We start from the raw sequence: 12,864 nt of genomic DNA, 5'->3' as shown, positions 1-12,864 counted from the left end.
TCATGGATTGGCCTCCCCAGAACCCAAACCTCGGAGAACAGAATAAAAAGGCAGCCAACATCTGCAGAAGAGCTTTAAATGCCCTTCAGGTTGTACTGAGTAATAAAGTTTATCATAGCAAAGTTTCACTTTCTCCTAAAAGAAAAGCAGAGCTGGAAAAGAGATTGAAGAAGCACTTTTGGTCATACATTTGGTGGTTACTTTGAAAAATAATCGAACTAATTGTCACAGCACAAAATAACGTTTTATTTAATTCTCCTGAAAGTTAAACCGCCATCATTCCTGTTACTGAATTTTAGATTTTCTTTCACTGTTCACGTATTTAAAAAAAAAAGCGACATAAAAAAAGGAGCCTTTATTCTGCCCGCTGGGGGCGCTGTGTTTTCTCCTATCACTCTTGACATTAGCGGGGTGCCACCAATCTCTTCCGGGTTCACTCCGACTCGCAAAGGTTGGAAATGAACCTATGAAGACATAATTTATGTACATAACCACGTTTCCCCGATAAAGGGAGAAGTTGTACTGTTATTTTTGGACCTGTGAGCTTTATTGAAGCTTGTAGCTGTTGAAGCCGCTGCTGGTTTAGCTCTCCGTGTAAGTTGAACATGTCTGCGGAGGAAGCGGACAAAACAGCCACCACTGATGCCAGCGCCGGAGACGAGGAGGAGGAATGGCTGTATGGAGGTAAAAACAACCACCTGACGTCCGCAGAAACGGTTCCTTCGAACCGACAGAGACGTGGAACACGATCTCTCTCGCTATGTTCCTAATTAACTGCTAACCAACAGATATCACTGTGCGCTATCCCGTTAATCACGAGCGTTAGCCTGGAAGCTAAGCTAGCAGCGGGTTTTTGGTCGGCCTGTTGTGGCTGCACCGCTCGAGTCAAATCATTTGAGTGTTACTCTGGCTTGTTATAACTTTTAACTGGACTATGAAGTGGCGTATGTATTTTCTGCAGCTCACCTTGTTAGTTTTAAAACAAAACTTTAGTTAAATATATTAGATAACGATAAATGAACTCAGTTGCTTTTAATTTCTATTCCAGATGAGTCGGAGAGCAAAGACGAGGATGAGGAAGCCAAGCTGAACGCTGCTGTCAGGTAACTATAATTCAATCTTAGCCTGGATTTAAAACAAAAACCCTCTGTGTGTAACACATTTCAGGGTCAACGAGCGTTGGCAAAGTAACTAGCAAAGGTAATATAGTTCAGTACAGCTATCACTTCTCACGAACTCTAGGAGTATTTAAATTTTTAATAATTTTTAGATTTATTGAGGTGGATTTCAGCTGATGCTGTATCCCTGGGGAGGGACAAAAGGCACTATTAATAGACACTCAGAGGTCACTTTATTAGCTGCACCTTGCAAGTAACTGGGTTGGACCGCCTTTTGCTGTCAGAACTGCTTTAATTCTTTGTGGCGTAGATTCAGCAAAGTGATGGATGATTTCATCTGAGATTTTGGTCCATGTTGACTTCATGACATCACACAGTTGTTACTGATGAATCGCTGTACATCCATGAGAATCTGATGAGATATAGGTAGGCTGTATCCTACCTGAGAACCTCAGGTAGGATATGGTGTTTAAATAATGCTCAGTTGGTGTTATGGGAGCCAAACTAAAAATATCTCCCACTCCATTACATCACTAACAATGCTAAGTGGCAGCTACAAGGCAGGATTTGTCAATGCTGTCATGATATTCGTGCCTACCATCTGAATGTTGCAGCAGAAACCAATTCTTTGGTTGGTTATTTGGTTATATGATCTACTGCTGCTGTCCTCAGCTTGAATCAACCTGACCATTTACCTTTGACCTTTGGCATTGAGAGAACTGGATAGTTTTTCTTTCTTTATTTTCCCAAGTCCATTCTCTGTAAACCCTAGAAATGGTTGTATGGGAAAATCCCAGTGGATTTCTGAAATCAGCCATGTCATGCTCCCAAACTAAAATCACATGCTAGATGCATTTACTGCTATGTGATTGGCTGATTAGATTGCTTTACATCTAGTATGTTAGAATATTATTGAAAAGAGAAAATTATGAGGATGTTGTTTGTCAGTCGTTAAAGCTACACATCATCTCTTCATTTATACTCTGCTACATGTGCTGCAGATGCTGATGGCACTATTGCTGCTGTCATAGATTCATTGATCCTACAGGGGGAAACTCTGTTACAGCAGCAGCACAAAGAATAAAATTAGTGTAATTTAATCTAATCTTGTTTAGTAAAGGTACCTCTGGCTCATAGTGAATGCTTTATAATGACACCATTATTAAATTATACCCAGCCTTAGACAGATTTATCGAACATATCTGTGACAGGCCAAAAATAATTTTGGCTTACTGCTATATCATCACTTGGGCTCCACCTAACATACAGACATCTTACAGTTACATTATGTGCTTAAATTTGAATAACAAAAGTGGTTAAACATATTAAAAAAAACCAAAACAAAAAAGGCAGCAGATCACATGAGTATGTGTACATATCTAGTTTAATTAAAAGCTACTAAGGGAGACTTAAAAACAAACGAATAGTCTTTTGAAACAATTTTCTCCTATTTTTTTTTTTCTTTTTTACATACAGATAGATAGATAATAGGACAAAATGTAACACCTTGAACTCTACAGTGAGGTCATGCTGTGGCAGCTTTGTTTTAAGTGACATTTTGGTGGCATGTTTTGTTTTTCTAATACTTGTTTTCTTTAAGATAAGGGTCACTGCAAGTAAATATAGTGTATAGTATAGTGATAATAAGTTATCCTTTGATTAAAAATTTCTTCCTTATTAGAATGGCCTCTGTTAGGATGTCAGTACTCTGATGACTGAATAGTTTAAAGAGTATGAAAATGATGTAAATCAGGTGTTGTGGCCTTCACAGTCACCAGATCTCCACCCAGGTGAAAAACTTTGTGAGATTTTGGACCCAGAAACTTTGGACTGAGAATAAATTTTATATTTGGTCTGTTGTGTCTAATGTTTTTTTTCAGTGCCCCTGCTGATGCTTCAACAGATGATGCTGCTGCGCACGCTACAGGAAATGGAGTTGCCTCTGAGGTGTGTAGCTTACATGCACAGTTTCAATAATTTTTGTTTGTTTTTATTACAAACTTATTTCCAACTCAATGAATGTTTCTTGTGTTGTTTTTACTTCTGGATTTTCAGGCCACAGGTGAGGCTGCAGGCGAGGATGTGGAGAGCGACAGCGACAGCGATGATGACGACGATGATGTCCGTGTCACGATTGGAGACATAAAAACCGGAGCGCCACAGTACACGTACGTTTGAGGCAAATTGTGTTGTTGTACATATTTTTACAGTTTGTGGCTGGTTTATATAAAAGCTGCTGGGTGAGGTTTCTGATTCGGAGATGGCTCATCACCTTGCTTGTACCTTCCTTGTGATGTAGCGTGGTGGTGTCAGCATCGTGCTCTGTGGGGTGCTTCTCAGGAGCAGGAAAACTATTTAGAATTTAACAAATAAATATTTCAAAAAGAACCTCGAAGCAAACCTCACAATGCAGCAACTTTAGACTATCAGTGCCACAGTAAATGTAAGGAAACTACGAACGTGGAGTCGCTTCAGGAAAATTCTGACTGTCCTTGAGTCTCTGAAATAAACAGAGATCCCAATTGAACATTTGTGAAGAGATCTGTAAGCTCCTCCTGAGAGGATCTGCCAGGAAGAATCTCAAATGTCATAATGACTTGATATGGGATCCTAATGAGTGAGTCAACACTAGCTGTTTGTACTACAAGCTTCTTAATGCTTTGACATGACGGAGTTAATGGACTTTTTGATCCACTTATAAAACAGGATGCTTCAGTGAACACATAAGTTCAAGTGAGCTATCAACAGCTAAATAAATGAATTTGCTGAAAAACTGAAAGGGTAATGTGAATATGGTAATTGTAATTTGAAGTTTATGTTGGGATGTTTCATTCAGAGTCTTAATACTGTTGCTTTCCTCCCAGAACTTATGGAGCCCCACCTGTCAACCTCAACATCAAATCAACAGGCTCCAGACCTTATGGACAAGGTGTCGTTCTCTACTGGCTTAATCTCTTTTTCCCTGAATAAAAACATACAATAAAGACAGTTTGCCTGTTTCATTACTGTAATGTCATCTTGTAACTTGTTGTATTGTTTATTTTCAGTTTCCGCAAAGCTGAAGGGAGTGGATCTCGATGCACCTGGAAACATTAACGGTGTTCCAGTGCTAGAGGTGGACATGGAGTCTTTTGAAGAGAAACCATGGAGGAAACCAGGTGCGTGTGTGCTTGTGTCTGTGTCTTTGCTTTTATAGACAAAATATTTAAAAGCCAGAGGCTGCCTCCAAAGGTGAGTAAATAAGCATTTTATATCATATGGAGAAAAAATAAATGTCTTACAGATTTCATTTTTACTACCGATCTCTCTCTTTTTAAATGCTTTTTATTGTGTTAGAAATCAAACACACAATTTATTAATTTTTTTTACTCTAGTGTTCCCCCTTCCCAAAAAAATCTTCTATAGTAGAACAGCTCCAGCTAAACTGACCGAAAGAAAACATTGAGTCTACGAGATCTAGGTAGAAGAATTAAAACTTGCAAGATTTCTGTAGGTGAATCTATGAAAAGATTGTAAACAGTAGCCTGCTGTGGTGTTTGTCTATGGAGCCATCATCTTTCCACTTTCTGTAGCTGTACGACTCATGGTTGGTCTTCCAAGTATTGCCAGCCTTAACAAAACGCTACATGGTGGAGGCACTCTTGCTTTGTGGTCATTAACACCCTCTAATCAGAGCCTAAAATGACTAGCGTGGTTGTGCATTAGTCCTATGCACAGCTCTGCAGACCATTGTCTACATTTTGTATCTGCTTAATGTCACGGTCTGTGACAAGCAGAAGTCACTGCTCCTTTTATCTTTTGCATCAAGAATGTAGTAGAGATTTTCTTAATATTTTAGACACTACAGTGTGCAAGTTGCACGATGTTTGCTGTTTAGTACACAAATATGACCATGTGTCTCTAATTCCATTCCATAGTCCATAATTGTTAGTCAACAGAAATATGGTATTAATTTTTTAAACTGGTTGCTATTCCTTCCTTTTTGAAAATTGCAAGGTTGACATCGTGGATCCAGTCTTAGCTAAATCTGTAAATCCATATTTGCTCCTCAGTAAAAAAAGAAAAGAAAAAGAAAATCAGAGCACATCTGATTTTTTTTACAGAATTTCATAAAATGTGCATGTTTTTGGTTTTTTTGTTTTTTTTCTATGTAGGAGCCGATCTGTCAGACTACTTCAACTATGGCTTCAATGAAGACACATGGAAGGCTTACTGTGAAAAACAGAAGAGGCTGCGTATGGGCCTGGAGGTCTCTACAGTTGGCTCAGTGACAAGCAAGATCACTGTAAGATATCACTGCACCACTGCTGGCTCTGTCTTTGTTTGTTTTTGTACTTCAGCTCCTGCTTCCACCAACCCTCAGTTTCTTTTTGAGCATTTTATTTGACTTTATACAACGTGTAAATGCCTAAACGTTAGCAGATCTAACGGCTAAATGTTTCATAGCTGTTCCATACAGGTCACAGGGCTACGTAACTTAAAGGGGAAAGCTGTCTGACCTCACTACACGTTTTAGCTTTTGTCTTCAGTTAACCACCAACACAGAGCATGTGGTAATGTGGCTAAATGAGTAAAGGCTTGCATTTTTAGGAGGCAGGTTCTACAGGGTGTTCACACAGGAAGCGATTAGCAATGTGGTAGCAACCAGAGTCAGTGACATGCTTTGATGTCAGTTGACCTACAGGGGAAAGAATAAAGACATTTATGTCATGTTATTTTTGTATCTAGGTATTTTCCTGGAAATCTACCAGCATCTGAATTTTAATTGTAAAAAATATAGCCAATGTGTTTCCAAAAACATGCAGCTACACAGTGACTTCAAAACCACGATGACAAATTTAGAATTTCGTGTACTGCTGCATGACCATTGCTTGACCGTATCTACTTTAAAATCAGCACCCTTGTTCTCCTTCAGAAGATGCATGAATTTTTTTGTGTGGCTCTTTTCCAGGTTCAGCAGGGCAGAACTGGTAATGAAAAAGACATACCCAGTTTGCCAGTTCACACCTCAAAGCCAGACTTCACATCTCCTGTCAGCTTGTATAAGTCTGCTGTCAGTCAGGTCACCAGGTAAGACTCCTGCCTCTACATTCACATGTTTAATATTTGGTAGAGAAACACACTTACAGTTTTTCAGTAGAGGTTAAGCGCACAGTGAAATACATAATCCAGTTATGGGGCTAGGGAGGGTTGGATGAAGATGCTTAAAACAACCACATACAGTTAACTGGCCATCTTTAACGGAAGGACGAGGAGTAAATTGTTGATGGTTTTGGTACAAGAAAGTTAAAATTTCATCAGTTTATTGTGTTAACAGTTTTTAAATCCAACATTCGCAGGCACCATCTTGGGTCATAAGGAGACACAAACACACTGGGCCACTTCCAGAATAATCACCAGTGTGCCTGTGGTTAAAATGAGGCGCCTTCCCATGGTTTTTATTATGTGTGTTACTCTCATTACCCCTGTCCTTTGTCTCAAAATGGTAGGATCTCTCCCCCTCAGTGGACTGGCCCGCCTCCTCAGGACATGTCTTATTATACGTAAGTGGGCATGGCCTTGTCCCTCCGAGGTTAAGGGGGCCTGATGGGAAATGCATAGATGTTTAAGGAATGGGCTTCTCTGGGTGCTTTTGAAGCCTCAAAGACAGCTTGATTTTCATTCTTGTTTCTTTCTGTTTGTGTAGTTGACTTGCATGTGTCTTTGCAGCTTTACAGCTTAAGCAAAAGAGAAGAAATGCTAACAGCAGGCCAGTTAACTATGTGAGGTTCTCATATCATATTAAAAAAGTTATTAGTTTCATTAATAATGATATTTATTTTAGTTGTATTGTAACAGTATCAGAAACTAACTTTAAAATATAAAATTAAACTAAACCTCCTAGGACCTGGTGTATGTGGACATCACATTTTGGGTTGTCTAGACAAAAATACTAAATTGTGCTCTACAAGGGCCTGATATCCACTTACGGGGACATTATCTTGCCACTGTTCTATCAAAATTTAAAACAAGTGTCCTCATTTGTGGATCTCATTTTTGTCATAAACAAAAATCAGGTAATTCTTTGTTTTACATTCATCGGGTCCCAATCAGCCCAAATAGCAAAGAGAAATTGAAAATGCATGCATGGAAGAGTTCGGGTCTTAGGAGGTTAAAGCTAATAAAAATGACAAATACTTTCAACACAAATAGGTGGAAAATCCATTTAAAGATGGCTTCTCTTTTTAAACCGCTATTTTCTTAAGTGTGTTCTTTAATGGTGTTATAGTTTTTATCTGAGACCCAAAAGGCTGATTTAACCAAGCGTAAAAAGAAAGTTACAAATTGTTTTAGATCTAAACTTTGGCTGATTGTTGCAGATATGATGGTGTCATGGTGGCTCTGCAGCTAATTGAATTTTAATTTCAGTTAGAGTGATGGCTTCTGCTGATTTATCAAAACAAGATAATCGAAATAAAACAATAATTGTGCCAAATTTTGTTGTGTTGTAATGCTCTAAAAGTCCTACATCACTTCTTGGCAAATTCAAATTTACTTATAATTTAACGTAAAAATTAAATTAATAGTGTTTATCTCTAAATTTAAGAAGTGTGAGTATTCATGGTAAGTAGCCTTTATCTCAGTGTTGTTGTTTTTGCCATAGTTAATGAGTACTGTCGTTATGTATGCTGGTAAAACAGCATAAATAACCATACGTACCCCTGGTTTACTAAATTACCAGACAGAAACTGACACTTTTTGGTGAATTTGGCTTGTAATTTATTTGCTCATTATTTTTGACTGTAGTACATTTGAAAGTAGCTGGAGCCCATTTTCTTTGGATCCTGCTCGGTACCATAATGTAAATTTTTAAAAAATTGTCCTTTTTTTTTTTTTTTTTTTTTTTTTAGGAAATCGAGCGGCACAATCGATGTGATTGGTGGACAGTTGGCAACTATCAGCAGAGTTGAGGGTCGTCGCCGACATAATCTAGAGGGCAACAATATTCAGGTACAAGCAAAAACAGAAACTCGCAAGAAAAACCTCCAGTTATAGTTTGTTTATGCGTCTTTCACAGTGAACATAAGGCCTGATTTAGATTTCTGTGGGGAGTCTTTTTGTAGCTTATGATGTAACCTACATAAGTGGCCAGCATTGTTGTTGGCATTTATGCTCGTGCTGGTGTGTTAATTATCTTGTGGTCGCGCCCCAGTGTTTTATATGCACACCCAGCCGATAGAAACAAATAAAATGCTTGGACTTTTTTTCCTTCATGGATTCCCACTCTTTGTTGTGGGTTTTGTTTTTCATTTTTAGAGGCAAACATTTTTTCTTCTTTGTATGTTCCCTCACATCCATTAGGATGGTTTCAGCAATCTCCCTCTAGGAATTTGCTGACATTTGTGAGTCCTTCTATGAATCGTATTCCTTATACTGAGCAGTGATTGTTATTCTCTCACTGATGAACTCAAAAACAGCAGGGAAAAAGTAACTGGAAATGCAAAGGGGAGGAATCGACAGTACTGACAGTAGTTCGGCACTTTGTCCACCTGACATGTTTCTAGTGAGGTGTACACTGGGTTACGCCTCAGGATTTTAGAAGGCTTTGTGGTTACACAGTATGGCAAACTCAACTTCTGATAGCATCAGTCAGCTGTTTTTAGTATGTCGACAGACATTAAAACTGTGTGATGTTTGCTCTCTCTGTGTTCCTCCTCACCTCTCTGTTGTTGTGCAGGTGATCTCTGAGCACTCGACATCAGAGGCTGAACCTGCTCCTGCTAAGATTCCCACATTCTTCCCTCCCGGACCACTTCCTCCAAACATTCCCCCACCGCCATTTCTCCCTCCGCCACCAAACGTCAGTACTGCACCTCCACTCATCCCCCCACCCAGTAAGTTCAGTTTACTGTTTATCGTTATTATCATTATTATCATTATTATTGTTATGCAATATTTTCAGCATGTTTATTCTCTTCACTCCTTCTGTTTCTTTGTAGGGTTGCCCATTACTGTCCCTCCTCCTAGTTTTCCTCCACCAACTAGTGGGCCTCCTCCTTCTATCATCCCCACTATGGACAGGTAATGCGTCTGTACACACATACACACAGTTGCAGTTCAACTCTAGCACTTTAAATATGGATGTTTTTAAAGCTAGTGCAACATCATAATGTATAGCTTGAAAACAACTTGACATAACATAAATATAGACATGTATTCACAAGTGTTTTCAGCTGCATTTTACACCTGTGCACACACTTTAAGTTTACTTCTTTGTACTACCCCAAACGTGCACTGGGGCACTGACCTGCAATTCAGTGACACTGTATAGGTATTATATAAAAGGTTTGTTTTGGCCTTTTTCTTTCTTTTTTTTCTTTTTTTGGTGCAAAGTTTAAACACACACACATAGTTATTCAAGCTGTGCAACCTTGGGTTAATGTCTAAGGAAACACAGCCTCATGTTTTTTAATGTGTTTTCATTCAGTTCTAAAACTTGAGAAAAGGTATGATGACTATATAATGAAACATAACAATGCCATTGGATGCTATATGACTATATGAACAGTAATCGTTGCGTCAGTGAAAAGGACAACACGCGCACACACATACACACTGAAGTAATGTTTCGTTTCTGTGTGTTTTCGAAGCAGCCATCCAGGAGGTTATGATGGACGCTCTGTTCCTCCGTATCCGTTTCCTCAAGGTACAGACCAATGTAATCTGGTGCTGTCAGTGACAGATGTGGCAAACGTTACGAAAATGCATGTTGATGCATACATTTGCACCATCACCATTTGTCGTTACATATTTTTATTTAAATGAACTCCAGCTTTCCCTCTTATTTGTTTTCAGGTGCTTACCCTCCCCCCATGGTTGGAGGTGTGCCTCCTCCTTGGCCTCCGATGATAGATAACTCCAAACCTTGGGACTATTATTCCCGCCGAGATGACAAAAGAGACAAGGACAGAGAAAGACCCAGAGAGAGGACACATGAGCGGGAACGAGAGAGGGAGCACAGCCCTTCAGCTATGAGCTACACCAGGTACACCAGCGGGACAAAAACAGAGTAGTGAATGGGCTGCTGGGGGATTTGAATGGCATCTGTAAAGCCACAGAAAGGGATAAACAAATAATTTGAGCAGTTTCTTTTCAGCTGTTCGTGGGTATTGGTGTATCAGTGATCATACATATAGTCGTCACGCGGTCGTCAAACTCATCACAAATGTTACCGCGAGCAAATTAAGAGTAATAAAAGAAAAGTGAACAATCGATGTTAAGACGCTGCTTTAAACAGAGACTGAGTTGTTTTATATGTAAATGAAGTAAATTCTTCTTTCCTTTTCGTCTTCTACAGCGACGAGGAGCGGTATCGGTACCGTGATTATCAAGAGCGTGGTTACGCAGAACGCCACCGTGACCGTGCAAGCCGGGAGAAAGAGGAAAGACACAGAGAGAGGCGGCACAGAGAGAAAGAAGAGGGGCGCCACAAATCCTCACGCAGGTAAATGAACACAGAGTTTTTCTTTCACCCCTGTTGTGTAACTAGTTTATTTGCCAAACTGGAGCATTTTATTTATTTGGTTAGTTTTCTGGTCTTTTAAAAGTGAAAGCCTGTCACATAGTTAACGCTGATGAAAGTTGCTCTCTGTTTTATTTATTGGGCTTAGTTTAACTCCTGTGAATACTATAAATGGATACTTTATGTAAATATTCATGCATTTCTGCAGACAACAAATTTTGATTCTGGAGGTTCTGTGGTTTCCTGTTCAGGGCAATCATATATGAGCAGGCAAAAAAGGGATTGCATTAAATAAACTCTATTGCAATTTTTTATTTTTAGAACTAATGAATAATATCTGTATCCTTAAACACTGATCACTGGGAGGAACAGGAAGTATTAGTCCTGATACACACCAACAAGTCAGATGTCTATTCATATTAATGTACAGAATTCACCTGCTTGCTGCTACTACTGCACATTCACCCAGTGTATATACACTATATGTCTGTATATATATAATGTTCTTCCTCTACACCCCCCCCCCCCCCCCCCCCCCCCAATTTTTGCACATGTCGAGGAGCGTGTCAGGCTACATTTCACTGTGTGTTATACTTGTATAACTATGCATGTGACAAATAAAGAACCTTGAACTTGAACTAAACCAGAAGCCCTAAAATATTGGCTGTTATTGCGTAGACAACACACACAGGGTTCCAAGATGATTGGACTTTTAATCACGTAGCGTTGGTGTTCTAGAGCTAAGCTTATGCTGTGAAATGAAATGTAAACATGTGAGTTAAACAGAAATATTTTAGCTTTTACGAATTTTCAGTTGTTCCATATGAAAGTAGAGTTTAAACTAAAAGCAGTAGCAGCTCACGAAGTGTTAGTTTTATCGAGATCTGTCCTTCTAAAACGTTGAGATTCAGTGTTTTTAAACAATTAAAAAGTCAGCTGTAAACTGAAGTCACAGTTTACAGCAACAACAATCCCCCCCAAGAATTTTCAGACAATTTGCTGACGTCATTAAAAATGTCATATGTGTGATATGAGGATCGAAATATCAGAGGAACAAAATTGCTCAACTGACAAACCCTGAAAATATGAAGGTTTTTAATACTTTTTCTTTCCACCTCTCCGCCCTGTCTAACCCACGGTTCCTCTCTTCATTCTCCGTTGTCTTTGCCCTCTCTTCTCTATTTCTCTTCTTCTCACCTTTCATCTGTATTGATCTCAACCTTTTTTTTGTCCGTGTCTCTTTTTCACCTCCTCTTCCTTCCCATCTCCTTACACCTGCCCTTCTCTTCCGATCATTTTTTCTCTCTCCTGTTCTCTTCACCTTTCATTAGCAGCAGTAGCAGGAGGAGGCACGACAGTGAGGAGGGGGACAGCCACAGACGGCACAAACACAAGAAGAGCAAGAGGAGCAAGGAGGGCAAAGAGGCCAGCGAGGAGATCAGCGCAGACCAAGAGAATCAGGAAGCCATGGAGTAGCGATGACCACTTCCCATCTTTCATCCCTTCATTTGTCTCCATGCTGACCAGAAAGGGAGAAAATGAACGAGAGACCAAGAAAACCAGAAAGTGGCTGAGTGACAGATGGACCTGTCACTCTCCTCTCCATCAGTCTCCATTCTCCTCCACCCTGCTGTCATTCACCCTCACCATCACTTCAGAATAAATGGAGCAAAGGAGGAGGTGAAGGAGGAATGGTCATTCTCCTAACCCATCTTTTCCATCTGATCAGGCAAAACATCATTTGGTCTTTAACCACCTCATTTTTCTCTCTGCCCCTTCTTTCAGAGCACTGCTGTAAATCAGGCTCAAAGATTTCACTGTATAGTCGCTATGATCAGCAGAATTTGCTCTTCTTCTGTTGTTTGTATGTTGTCCATTTGTTCTTGTCCCCAATGAAGACTTCCTTAGAAAGCTGTCAGTTAAGTTCGATTAAACACTTTTTGATAAGATGTCTTTTTGTGACTTTCTTGGAATAAATACTTGTCTACTGTTTTCATTTCTCCAGAGCCTAATAATGTTTGTCATTTTTAATTTTATAGTCTCCCCATTATGCATCTTTAGCTCACAAATTTATGAAGTAGAAAATATGTATGGTTCTTTTCAGATTAATTAAAGAGGACTTCATACACACTTTTCTATATTTTTATTCCTGGACTTTTTTTTTATATAAAAAACTTTGCGTGATTCAGTCTAAAAATAATGCTTATTTATGTAACGATGAACTTTGGAGTAGTCCCTCAGTTC

At 39.3% G+C, this 12,864-nt stretch overlaps 1 protein-coding gene across 6 annotated transcripts; it reads left to right on the top strand.

Annotated features, from left to right (window-relative positions):
* Positions 1 to 391: 391 nt before the first annotated feature.
* On the top strand, positions 392 to 12,569 carry fip1l1b (FIP1 like 1b). Of its 6 annotated transcripts, none has more exons than XM_082535327.1 (16): positions 392 to 684; positions 1,049 to 1,103; positions 2,999 to 3,065; positions 3,174 to 3,286; positions 3,983 to 4,047; positions 4,166 to 4,276; positions 5,273 to 5,403; positions 6,070 to 6,188; positions 6,608 to 6,661; positions 8,009 to 8,108; positions 8,836 to 8,992; positions 9,098 to 9,179; positions 9,752 to 9,804; positions 9,954 to 10,143; positions 10,456 to 10,602; positions 11,955 to 12,569. In XM_082535327.1, the coding sequence occupies exons 1-16, from the start codon at positions 606 to 608 to the stop codon at positions 12,094 to 12,096; spliced, it is 1,665 nt and encodes a 554-aa protein (XP_082391453.1). In that variant the 5' UTR covers positions 392 to 605; the 3' UTR covers positions 12,097 to 12,569. The 6 variants fall into 6 exon arrangements, with proteins under 6 accessions (XP_082391453.1, XP_082391451.1, XP_082391452.1 ...); XM_082535325.1 differs by having other exon boundaries at positions 11,952 to 12,569; XM_082535326.1 differs by having other exon boundaries at positions 9,749 to 9,804.
* The last annotated feature ends 295 nt before the right edge of the window (positions 12,570 to 12,864 follow it).

This window comes from Aulonocara stuartgranti (assembly GCF_965226115.1).
Source record: "Aulonocara stuartgranti genome assembly, chromosome: 6".
Classification (NCBI taxonomy): Eukaryota; Metazoa; Chordata; class Actinopteri; order Cichliformes; family Cichlidae; genus Aulonocara; species Aulonocara stuartgranti.
This window is presented reverse-complemented; position numbering and strand designations above follow the sequence as displayed.

What these genes read in the sequence shown, in the direction of transcription:
- fip1l1b (XM_082535324.1), top strand. Translation starts at nt 606, where the DNA reads ATGTCTGCGGAGGAAGCGGACAAAACAGCCACCACTGATGCCAGCGCC. An exon ending in GAAACCATGGAGGAAACCAG is followed by an intron (nt 4,277 to 5,272) that starts GTGCGTGTGTGC and finishes TTTTCTATGTAG; the next exon opens with GAGCCGATCTGTCAGACTAC. An exon ending in TCCGTATCCGTTTCCTCAAG is followed by an intron (nt 9,805 to 9,953) that starts GTACAGACCAAT and finishes ATTTGTTTTCAG; the next exon opens with GTGCTTACCCTCCCCCCATG.